The sequence below is a fragment of the Gymnogyps californianus genome, chromosome Z (assembly GCF_018139145.2).
Source record: "Gymnogyps californianus isolate 813 chromosome Z, ASM1813914v2, whole genome shotgun sequence".
NCBI lineage: Eukaryota > Metazoa > Chordata > Aves > Accipitriformes > Cathartidae > Gymnogyps > Gymnogyps californianus.
Window position 1 is genome coordinate 75,281,823 of NC_059500.1, and position 12,786 is coordinate 75,294,608.

General features: G+C 39.9%; 1 protein-coding gene across 3 annotated transcripts in view; it reads left to right on the forward strand.

Moving 5' to 3' along the window:
* Window positions 1-9,830, forward strand: part of LOC127027121 (BDNF/NT-3 growth factors receptor-like) — a 192,164-nt gene extending 182,334 nt beyond the window's left edge. For all 3 annotated transcript variants that reach the window (XM_050912587.1, XM_050912588.1, XM_050912589.1), the window contains 2 exons: window positions 8,627-8,785; window positions 9,645-9,830. In XM_050912587.1, coding sequence (XP_050768544.1) covers window positions 8,627-8,785; window positions 9,645-9,830 — 345 coding nt within the window. The remainder of the gene's footprint in view (window positions 1-8,626; window positions 8,786-9,644) is intronic.
* The last annotated feature ends 2,956 nt before the right edge of the window (window positions 9,831-12,786 follow it).

The following is a 12,786-nucleotide window of genomic DNA, read 5'->3' on the forward strand; positions in this document are numbered from 1 at the left end:
TGAGAAGAATTTTATCTCCAGTGACACAAGGTTGACACATGATATTGAACTGATGTGGCACAACTAAAGACAGAATTTACAGTATAATTAATGTCGTTCTAGACATTATTTCAGTTTTCTGAGAAGACCACTGTTAGAATTAATTAAGAACTTTAGACACGAGCCCCTCTTGAATAGAAATGAACTAAAATAGGGTTAGAAGTGAAATTGAAAGGACAAATATTATATATTATTGGCAAATAATCTGCTTTATTTCATAATTCAGCAAGCTCATGTACTGGAGTGTTCTGGCTTCTTATCCAGACAGGCTGTGAAAATAATATATTGCTTTTCTGCAATTGGACATGTCAGGATTGATGATATTTTAAGAGGAGACATTGCCTTTGTCTGCAAGGCCAGGGCATGGAAGAAATGAAAATAACAATTATTGATTTTTTCTTGTGCTGAGGGAAACATTTCCCAGTATTTTATGAGGAGGAAAGAGCAGATGTTCACCAAGAGAGGAGAGATTTTCAGTTTTAGCAATAAGGCATGATAGTCTGCAGAGAACATTTCTTTGCAGTTATATTATCTTGAGATGGTGGAATAAGTCACAAGACCAAAAGATAACTAGAGAAAAGTACCCTGAAATGCTATAATCCCCCAAATACTCAGGATGCTTTATTAGAGGTGAATGAATAAAGGAATCAAAAGGCAAAGCTTGGTTCCAGTTTGACAAACTAAGATCCAGCTATATCAAAGAGACTAAGTATATACCTGTCACATGAAAGTTAATTTAAGCATATGTTGAACTTTGTTGCTGCTCTCGGGACTACCATACTCAATTGCAAAAGGTCTACCCTTGGGTAGAGCTGCACTAAGATCAGCAGGGCACTGGAGAGATGCAGCAGTCAAGCCAGATGGGGTATTGGGCAGGATCAGGGTTGAAATCCATGCATTAGTCATTCAGGTTCACTGAGCTCACCAAATAAACAGATTTTAAATAAAAAATAAATTTTGAAATAAAAAATAAACTTTTTACTGCATGAAGTCAGAGTAACTGACTGCTTAAAGCTGGAGATAAAAAAAAAATGGGAAAGGGTTTATCTAATATGATGCCTGCAAGAGCTGGAGGTTGGATTTGATGTCCTCTTCAGGAGTGCTGGTGGATAGTGAAGGTGCGGAACATTTTGATATGTAGATGTATTCAGTCCCTCTAGAAGATGCTGGTGGGGACATTCTTCTCCCAAGGCACATTGACAGTCACAACATTGAAAGGCCAGTGATACTCTGACAGACTAGGGCCTACCTTTCACTGCTCTGTCTCATGAAGATATGAACAAGGCAACTGCATAGCAGCAAAGAGGGTTTAAACTTCCCTTTGGAGCAGCAGTGGGTGCCTCTCCTAACTATGGCCATCAGCATTTAACAGGAAGAGAGGTAGATCCATGTTCTGGCCAGGCCCTCTCCTTTGGTCACACCCTGCAGCAACTCATGGAATAGGGGATAAACCTGATGTGAATTGATTGGGTGGCCACCTTAGCAACATTATTTCTTGTGCCTTTTCCAGCCCTTGGCTTGCATCTTTTCTGTGCAGCCCTATATACAGCCCTGTTTCTTCCACAACTCTACAGGTTGGCTTCCCCCAGCTCCCCTGACAGTCTCCTGCTCCCAGCAGGAGCACGATCCTTCATATGTTCATTCTTTACAAGAGAGTATATCCATTTGCTCACAATTGTGGGCCAATGGGGAAAGAAATACTTCCAGAATACACTAGAGATTTTCATGAGGCAACAGGGCTTTGGGTTCCCATGGTGGTTGGGCAGTAGAAGTTGAAACTGTGACCAGAGCAGAATATTGACAGATATATTTTCAACTGGCACAGGGAAATTGCAGTGATTGACTGCCTTTAGGTTGATAACAGTCATTTGAGGGATCTTGTCTGTGGTAGTATTAGCAATGTGCCAGTAATCTGGGTTTACATTGGATGGATGGATGGGTGGGTGGGTGGATGGATGGATGTGTGCAAAACCCTAGGATAATGAAAATCAGCTTCCCACAGTATTTCATATAACAGGCCTGGTTTACTTCTTACAACAGAAACTTCTGCATTAAACAAGCCTCACCATTTCCTAGAGCCTGCAAAGTGGGATAAGGAACATCTGAAGCCAGAAAGTGAACAAACTTTAGCGAACTCTAGAATTAGACCCCCTGCTTCAAAGCTAAGCCATGGTACTTATATAGTGATCCTTGAAACTTCACATTTGCAAATAGACAAAAGGAATGATCAAGGTCTACTTGTCTGGCACCTTTCAAAAGCACTAAATTAATTTAAAAAATGAGTGCTGAAAGTGGTGACAAGTGGAATGACATTACATTGTTGAAAATGTAACAACATTTCATATGTGAAGTAGTATGGCAGTTTCCCCTCGGAAATGTTTCTTTGGAGAACAGCATCATAGTTCAGTGATTTGGCATAGCAGTCTCCTCCCTGTGGATAGTTCGCACATTGCAGAAGCTAATTCACCAGGCCTTCTGGTTTAGATTCTAGCCCAATATTGCTAGTAAATATAACTAGTAAACATAATATAAGACTACAGCAGGACTAGTGAGTGCTTGCTTGCTTGCATAAACTGACATTTGGAAGTAAGTACTTAAGTCACAGAAAGGATCTATAGAAGTGCAATTCTAAACGAAAATGAACCATCATAACACAACTGCCATCAAGTAAGCACCAAGAAACTATATCATAAATTGTATCCATAAAATTGTCATTTTTTTCAGCATTGCTACAGCTACAATACAGATTTTAAAGTGATAGCTTATTAAATTAAAACTGTAATACTTCTAAACCTGTCGTAACTTTAGCTAGATTGACTATTAAAGGTGTTGTTTACCTGTGATCATAGTCTGCTTAGCGCATGACCATTGTAAAATGATGTGTATCAAGCAGCACTACAATTACAGTGTACGTACTAGGGGCTTCATCTTGCAGGATGCTGATATCTGACAGCTGCGTAATACTTGCATTTCTTAATAAAGCATGAGCAGAAGGCATCCCTCTGAAGCACCTAGCACCTTTCAAGTTTGGTCAGTGTACTCATGCTTTCTTTCATTTATCCTTCTTGGGAAACTCCCCTTTACCTTGCTAAGAGTTTGGAAACAGCAGCAAAAATGCACTCTAGCACTGTTCACTCCTATTATGTCACAGCTGTGGGTCCTTGGACTCATCAGTCCAATAAACACCAAAGGAAGCTCACAACTGACTAGCAATTAATTTCAGGCATACTGAGAACCATGATGTCAAGTCCTAGGCTTTGGTTTAAGAAAGCGTTGAAGCACGTACTTCATTTTAAACATGTACCTAACACTGTTCTTAGTGCTTTTCTGAACTGAGTAATTGTTGACTCAGTAACCACTGATCATTAACAGAGAAAGAAATGGGTGTTTAGAGAAAGTACCTTTGGCTAGGCCCTGACCTGTGTTTTTGATGTGGCCGAACTGAGATCTGCATTGAAGTTCAAGGATCCCTTGAACCAGTAAGGATGGAAGATGCTCAGCCTGCCACAGGTGATGCTCAGTGTTTCACAGGTTTGCTGTCTTCATCACAATGCCATCTGGGAAGAGGAGGACCCTTTATAATAATAGCTAATACCTTTTATCAGTGCTTTTGCTAAATATTATCTTCACAAAGACTCTGAGATGTTGGAAGTAACTTGTCTAAGATGATAGAGAAGAGCAGTGATAGAGATGGATAGACCTCAGGACTTCTCAGTCCAGGCCCAGTACTCTGCCCAGTAAAGTCTTCTGCCTTCAAGGACAGAAATGGACACAATCCAGCCAAGGCAGCGTGGGGTTGTACAGCTCTGTGAAGAACACCAAAAAGCCCCGTGGTTTGTACTTATCTGTAAATCTAGTACTGGGTAAGTGTCAGCAGTGATGAGTTAGTCTTGCTACGGCTGCAAAGAGAGACAAGTAGGTCTGTGATGTTCCAGTTCTGTTCATTGCAACATCCATCATTTGGTGGTCATTTATCATTGTCACTCTAGGAGTATTTATTTTACTGAATGATATGGAAAACTCAGCACACTGTGATTCTGTAGCAAGGAACCATGGGAAAAGAAGATTTGGAGAGATTTTTTATTCCTTTTTCAAAAAAAATTCTTAATATAGGATGTGACAAAAAAGAAAAAAAGAGACACATTTTATTGTTTATATCTTTCATTAATTTTTAAGGAATGACTCAAAGAAATGGCTGAAAAGAACCAGTTGTGGAGGCTACATGATGAGCAGACCTAAGAGTCATTTTAATATTTAATGAGACCAAAAGCCTCTCATCACTAATCATTTTTAATGGCACTTGCCCTTTGGCTGGGCGTATGTGGCTGCATGTGGCTGCATGTTTTTAAGGGACTAGTTTTTCTGTCTTTCTAATGAAATACTACTCGAGACAGGAGAAAAAGTGGTGATTTGGAGCTGTTTGGTTGCCATATCAATTTAGTTTATGATAAGGCGGGAAACTGAAGCTTTGTTTGCATCTCAGCATATTCATATGTTACTTCAAACTCTCCATGTCACTCAGTGACTTCTCAGTCAAAGATCATTAAAAAAACTGATGCATGGAGCCTTACAACAATTCTGCTTGCCAGAGGGGTAATCTAACACAGATGAATGTGTCTAATTGAGCAAAGCACTTAAAAACATGCATCAACAGAGTGGTCACGTGAATATTTTTAAATTAGGCTGAAAGCTTCAGGGATTGGTTCCCCTTTTGAATGGCACAGCAACCTGTGCACAGCAACCTATATTAAGTCAGAAGAAAATCCACAAGGTAGCCAGAAATTGAACTCAGGAGTCCTGCCTTTCAGTCAGTGTCTCTGACAAAAATACTCCTCACTTGTTAACACAACATCTGAGGTAGGGGGAGGAGAAGAAATACCTAGTAATAGACCATGTCTATGAACGTTTTAGCATCACTTCCTATTTTTATAGAATCTATAATGAGTGTTGACTTGTGGCAATGTACAGACCAGGGTTGAGCTCTAACAGCAATAGCTGTATTTTTGGTATGCTGTGCTAACACTGAATTACTGACAAATAGCTGGAAACGGATGTTCTGAGTGATTTAGAAATTATGTGAACCCTGACTTCTATTAGGTTTTCCTTCCATTTGCTGTTTCAACATTAGAACAAGGAGGGTATTATTTATAACAAGATATGTAAAGTTTGAATTTACAGAATCTTGAAAGTGCAAGTGTGGTTTCATAACTAAATAAATCTTAAGACAGGAAAATGGGAATTAATCAAAAGTTAGATGTCCTTGAAAAAGCTTTCCATTTTTTTCCTTCCTTGGAAATATTTACAGCTATATCACAATGCTTTCTTGTCACAAGCACTCAGTGAGCCAACTAGGAAAGATGCCCTCCTAGACTTGTTGTTTGTGAATAGAGAAGGACTCGTGGGAGATGTGATGGTAGGTGGCTGTCTTGGCCACAGCGATCACAAAATGGTTGAGTTTAAAATTTTCAGTGTAATGAGAAAAAAGGACAGCAGAGTTGCTACTACGGACTTCAAGAGAGCAAACTTTAAGCTACTCAGGGAGCTACTTAGCAGTGACCCCTGGGAATCTGCTTTTGAGGGCTTTGGGATCCATTGATTGCTGGTCAGTTTTTAAGAACCACCTTTTAAAAGCACAGGAGCAGGCAATCCCATTGTGTCATAAGTCAAGCAAGCGGGTCAGAAGACCAGCTTGGCTGAACAGGGAGCTCCTCATAGAGCTCAAGAGGAAAAAGAAATTGTATGATCTCTGGAAGCAAGGTCAGGCTTCGCAGGAAGATTACAGAGCTGTGGTTCCTATATGCAGGGAGAAGACATGAAAGGCCAAAGCTCAACTAGAGTTGAAACTGGCCAGTGTTGTGTCAGACAACAAGAAAGGCTTTTTTAAGTATGTTAATAGCAAGAGGAGGTCCAAGGAAAACATTGGACCAATAGTTGTTGAAGATGGTCACCTGACAAATAGGGATGAAGAAAAAGCGGAGGCATTCAATGCTTTTTTTGCCTCAGTCTTTAATAATACTGATAGACCTTGCGCTGCCCGGTGCCCTGAGTTGGAGGACCACGAGCGCGGGAACAGTGACTTTCCATTTGTGGACACTGAAATTGTAAGGGACCAGTTGTATCAGCTGAATGTTCACAAGTCCATGGGGCCTGATGGGATTCATCCCAGAGTACTGAAGGAGCTAGCGGATGTTACAGCAGGACCCCTCTCAATCAGCTACCAAAGGTCTTGGGAGTCTGGGGAGGTCCTTGCTGACTGGAAGCTAGCCAATGTTATTCCAATTTACAAGAAGGGTGTGAGGGAAGGAAGACCCAGGAAACCACAGACCTGTTAGTCTAACCTCAGTACCTGGAAAAATTATGGGGAAGATCATACTGGGTGCTATTGAAAGACATTTAAAGGACAATGCAATCATCAGGCACAGTCAACATGGGTTCACAAAGGGAAAGTCCTGTTTAACTAATCTGATATCCTTCTACGATAAGGTCACCCACCTAGTGGATGAAGGGAAGGCGGTGGATGTAGTTTTTCTGGATTTTAGGAAGGCTTTTGATACTGTCCCTCACACCATCCTTCTGGACAAGTTGTCCAACTGTGAGATGAGCAGGTTCACAGTGCGCTGGGTGAAGAACTGGCTAAAGGGCAGAGCTCAAAGGGTTGTAGAGAATGGGGCTACATCTGGCTGGCGACTGGTCACCAGCGGTGTTCCTCAGGGCTCAATTCTAGGGCCAGTCCTGTTCAATATTTTTATCAATGATCTGGATGCAGGAGTTGAATGCACCATTAGCAAGTTTGCTGATGATACCAAACTGGGAGGTGCTGTTGACTCTCTTGAGGGACAAGAGGCCTTGCAGAGGGATCTAGATAGATTGGAGCATTGGGCAATCATGAATGGCATGAAATTTAACAAGAACAAATGCCGGATTCTGCACCTGGGACAGAGTAATGCCAGGGACAAGTATAAATTGGGAGAGGAGTGGCTGGAGAGCAGCCCTGCAGAAAGGGATCTGGGGGTGCTGGTTGACAGCAGGCTCAATAGGAGTCAGCAGTGTGCCCTGGCAGCCAAGAGGGCAAACTGCATCCTGGGGTGCATTAATCACAGTATAACCAGCTGGTCAAAAGAGGCGATTATCCCGCTGTATTCAGCGTTGGTGTGGCCTCACCTTGAGTATTGTGTGCAGTTCTGGGCCCCACAATTTAAGAAGGATGTGAAGGTCCTTGAATGTGTCCAGAGGCTGGTGAAAGGGCTGGAAGGCATGTCCTATGAGGAGCAGCTAAGGACTCTGGGTTTGTCTAGTTTGGAGAAAAGGAGGCTGAGGGGGCAACCTCATTGCTCTCTGCAGCTTCCTGAGGAGGGGAAGTGGAGAGGGAGGTGCTGATCTCTTCTCCCTGGGATCCAGTGACAGGATGCATGGGAATGGTTCAAAGCTGCATCAGGGGAGGTTCAGACTTGACATTAGGAACCATTTCTTTACCATGAGGGTAGTCAAACCCTGGAACAGGCTTCCTAGAGAGGTGGTTGATGCCCCAAGCCTGTCAGTGTTTAAGAGGCATTTGGACAATGCCCTTAATAATATGCTTGAACTTTTGGTCAGCCCTGAAGGGGTCAGGCAGTTGGACTAGATGATTGTTGGAGGTCCCTTCCAACTGAACTATTCTATTCTATTCTATTCTAGCTCAGCTGGTTAGACTATTTTAAAAGTACTTGAGTGGATTTATTCATTGATGTGATCTAGTCAGAATGTGACATATTAGGAACAGTAAGTTGTTTAGAAACTAGAATAAAAAGCAAGAGTTTATTTATTTACATTCAGCTTAAGTAACTCAATTTTAAGAAAGTATAGCATTTTGGGGAAAACAAAAAATGTGTTAGAGACTTTCAGAAAGGCATTAATTCAGGAAAAGATTCCTGGGGAATTCAACATGTGATGATTTGGGACACAGAGTCCATGTCTTGCAAGTTATTTATTATCAAGTGTATATATCCAAAGGACTGAAAATTTGGAAAGCTGTGTAGAACTGCATAGTTAATTTTGAACAAAATAATTTAATGCATTGATTAGCTTTGGAAATTATCCACGGACAATAGCATTGCTTTAATTCATTCATAGTTAGTGTATTAAACCATATAGATCCTGATCCTTCTGTGTCATGCAGTCACTGTGTCTTCATGGATCTCAGCTGATATCTGCAGATTTCATTGCATGAATCTTTTACAATTTTCTCAGTCTTAAAATGGAGAGTAATACTGGCCTAATTTATAATGGGTTGATCGGTTTAGCTAATCATTAATTTTATAGAGCATTCAGTTCCTTGCATAGGGGGTGCAAAATAAATGTAGAAGATGAGTTTATACTTCAGAAACAATTTCTTTGGAGATTCTATTGAGAAATCTATCATGGTAGTGATTGCCATTTGGGAGAGAGGAGGTTGGATCATAGCTCCCTAGTTCTTACGAGCTCCTTAAAGTGAATGGCAGCAGATGGGAAAAAAGAAAATGTGGATTTCCCTGATTTAGCATCTCAATACTCTTCCTGGAGGAAGAGTATTCTGGAGGAATTATTTCTGATTCTTTTTTTTTTTCCTCAGGTTGGAGGTCACACAATGCTGCCTATTCGTTGGATGCCTCCAGAAAGTATCATGTACAGGAAGTTCACCACAGAAAGTGATGTCTGGAGCCTGGGGGTCGTATTATGGGAAATCTTTACCTATGGCAAACAGCCATGGTATCAGCTCTCAAACAATGAGGTGTGTGTATTATATTTTCAAATTGCATAAAGGAGGGTGGCATTTTAACTGATGGTATGGCTTCTCTGGGGAAAGGACAATAGCAAATTTATTTAGTAAAAGCAATAACCCTGATATCATGTATTTATGGTATTGTCGCAAACTTTGTGGTTGAAGTTCTTTTTCACCCTTTTCTCCCCAAGGTGGATGGAAGTTATCCAAGTAGGACTATACCAAGTTGGGATGTAGCTTCTTCCTTTGTATAGGATAGTCTGCTCTGGGTGTTGAGAAAGACCATGAGGCAATAAAAATGAGCTTACCCGTCTCCCAAACTGGCATTGGGTGATTTCAGTTACATATCAGGAAATGTCATTGTCACGAAGTGGTTGTTCTAAAACATTCTTGAATAGATTGAAGGAATCTGGAGATCTCTTCATACCTGGGAAATCAAAAGTAATCCTTTTCCAGAGATTAGCCATGGTGGTACTTTTAAAGTGTAAGGAGGGAGGGAGAGGTGCTCTATGTGAGACGATTGAAACAGCTTACTTCTGAGATGAGGTGAGATTGATAGACAGGTAGGGGAGGTATGGTATTGCTTCCCTACCACCATTCACTCATGAATGGAAGGGGTAACACGGGTTAACATAACATCACATCACATCAATCAAGGTATTGCTCCTTGACATCCTACATTATGGTGATTTTTCCAGATCATATCCCACTGCCTGTACATCTACCTAGAAATGCAGCTCTTCTGCAGAGGTGGCCAGGTGACTGCCACCAGTGAGGCTGCTGTGGCTATTAGCAGCTAGCTCTTCCATGGGTGAGGCCTACGTAATTAGCATGGCTACACTGATCCTTTCCTTGTGATTTCTTGTAGGTGATTGAGTGCATCACTCAGGGACGAGTGCTGCAGCGACCTCGCACGTGCCCCAAGGAAGTATATGAGTTGATGCTGGGCTGTTGGCAAAGGGAGCCTCACATGAGGCTCAACATCAAAGAAATCCATTCCCTCCTCCAGAACTTGGCTAAGGCATCTCCAGTTTACCTGGATATTTTAGGCTAAAACATCCTAGCATTTCTTCTTATGGTCTGCGTGAATGAATGTGTTCAACTGCCACTGAACTCCATTAAAATGTGTTCTTAACTTTGACAGTATTAATGACAAAGATATGGAGAAGCTTTCAAAGGGCAAGCAATGTGCACTTCTCCATCTATAGACACAGTATTGACTTTTTAGACATTACTGAAACATATCTGCACTCTCTCTCTCAGTTTCTATCATTTTTCCTCTCTCTAATCAATTTGGCTTCTGCATTATTGTAACTCTGCATAGACAAAGGCCTTAAAAACTTGATCTGTTATATCAGCAGACTCTCCAGTTAGTTAGCCCACCACAACTAACAATGCCTTGTTGTATTCATGCCTTTGATGTGGATGAAAAAAGGGAAAAATATATTTGACTTGAACTTTGTGATTTCTGCTGTACAGATACCGGGAGTGTCTTTGTATTCACCTCAATTTTTTTGCTTCAGCATGTGGGTGGAAAAAGACTAATGTTCTCTACACGAAGCATATTTCTTGCAGAGACAAAGCTAGATGGAATGAAAACAGCACTTATGTGATCCACTATCTGAAGGAACTATGGGATTGGATGGCATCCAACCTCACTAAAAAAACACTGAAACAATTTGATGGAAGGCAAGAGGTGGTTTAGCACTTTCCTTGGACAGTCTTTCTGAGGAGTAAAGGGATTGTTCGAGGAGGTGCATGGCCAGCATTTTTCATTGCCAGATACAAGTCTACAGTAAAAGGGAAAAAGATATTGTCTGTACTGCACACAATTATGTTACAAAATGATGAAAAAAACACATGCCCTTATTTTGTCTTCTGGTAGGATATTGGCATGCCACTGGTATAAAAATGTTCTCCAGCTAGTCTTTGGTAATAAAGGCTGAAGCTAGGCTTATTAATGTACAGGATTAATTTCAGGACCAAGTGTTTAAACTAAGGATTTTGTTAAGATAGGGCAAGCTATAGATGCTGGGGCAGGTGTATCTTATACGGTGCTTGTCCAGCAGCATATTCCTTCCTTCCTTCCTCAATACTTTTTTTTTTTTAACTGTGCAAGCAAAACTGTGCATGGTATTTGTTGATTAATGCCCTTTGTGCAGAAATTAATCTCTCATCTTGTAGTACACCCTTGTACTAACTCATATATATATATAAACCTCATATAGCTAACTCATAATAGCATAACTTGTATTTCATTAGAAGGGGTTAATGGAGGACACATTTACAATGCTACAGATACAATAGACTGATATTACATGAATAATCTAAAGCACAGAGATCACTGGTTATGTTTGAGCCATGGCGGGGGATAGAGTGAGATTCCCTGGACAAAATAAATATGACTCTGAGATTATGGCTTACTATTTGGAGTGCAAAGACCCTGAATTCAGCACCATGTTTGTGTCAATGCTAGTGCTGTCATTCCCAACATCCACTTTTTAAAAAATTATTTGTTTTTGATTGGATGGGCATTGTACATGTACAGCATTTGCATGGCCACTGTGTTGATGACAAATGCATGGGTATATCTGTTGTTTTTCAAACCGGAAGTTGAAGATTTCAAATTTAGAGGTAGGATTATTTTTAATATGTATTCTTACAAATGAAAACCTACCTTACCTAGTCCTCAAGACTTTTGCCTCCCTCTGTGAGGGGGCATTGCTGCAAAAAAGTGATTTTTCTTTTCTTTTTCTCTTTTTGTTTTTTTCTTATTGACATGAGCCAGATCAAAATAGTCCTTCATCTTTGTGTTGGGAGTATTGTATTTAATAAATTAAGCATTTTATTTTTGCAAGTGTTCCCATAATATTCTTAATATATAATTTGTTTGCATATATTATTTATTGAGGCACTTTAGGTTTTTCCTTCAGAAGCTTTAGAGATAGCTCATAAATATTTTGAACATTTTCAAAAGAAAACAGTTCACTGGACAGTGGTGGATTTTTACCCTTCTCAATGTCATTGAAAAGGCAGCATTACAAATAAACATGAGAATATAGCTATAAAGCCATACTCAGTTTTTCTTTAATAAACTAGATGTTATTTCTTAACCAGTACTGAACTGGAAACACACAAAAAGTCTAAGGAAGATTCCTACAAAATCAGCCTTAAAATTTTACTAGGCTCTCTTAGAAGTTCACATAGAAAGCTAGATAAAGACTGAGCATCCAGTGAAACCCATTCTCTTGAGAATCTGATTTTTATGTTTTAAAGGAATTTGCAAATAATTTTCAACATAACAGCAGTGGAGAAGGAAGGTGTCAGAGTCTGCTGATACTGTGCAGTGGGAAAGGGTTGCAGGTGGTGGAAGGGGAGGTGTTAAGCTTCTGCCTGCTGTATTCTTAGTTTCTTATGAGCTTAAGAAAAAGGCATCTGAGATGCTTCTGTTGCAACGCAGGCTCCAGCCTGAAAACAAACACGTGGGTTTTGCAAGCACTGAAAGAATGCATACTCCCAAAAAACCCAACAAAAACCAAACCCAACAAACCCCTGAAATTGTACTTAGTGGCATCTTATTTTTTATTTACTAGTGAGACTATTAGAGTTATTTTAGAGAATAGCTAATGTTACAATGCATTGTGCAATAACATAGCAGTATGTTAAACTTCTAAAGGACCAAATGTTCTAAAAAGCCACCAGTATGGATAACCTTAAGCTATATCATTACTCTTCTTGATCATGCATAAAAAGTATAATCAGAGTAGACAAGCTATTAACTGTAGTTATACATATTTTGCATTTTTTCATGAAAAAGTAATATATATATATAAATTTACATACATCTACATTACTACAAATGATAATTAGTGCTATTAATAAATTAATAAAGTCTGCTGAGTGACCAATATATTTTTTTCTTTTTATATTTATTTTTCTATGTTTGTGAAATTCAACTTTTTAAACCGGTTTGCAGCAGAGGAAGTGCTAGAATGCCAGAGATATAACAA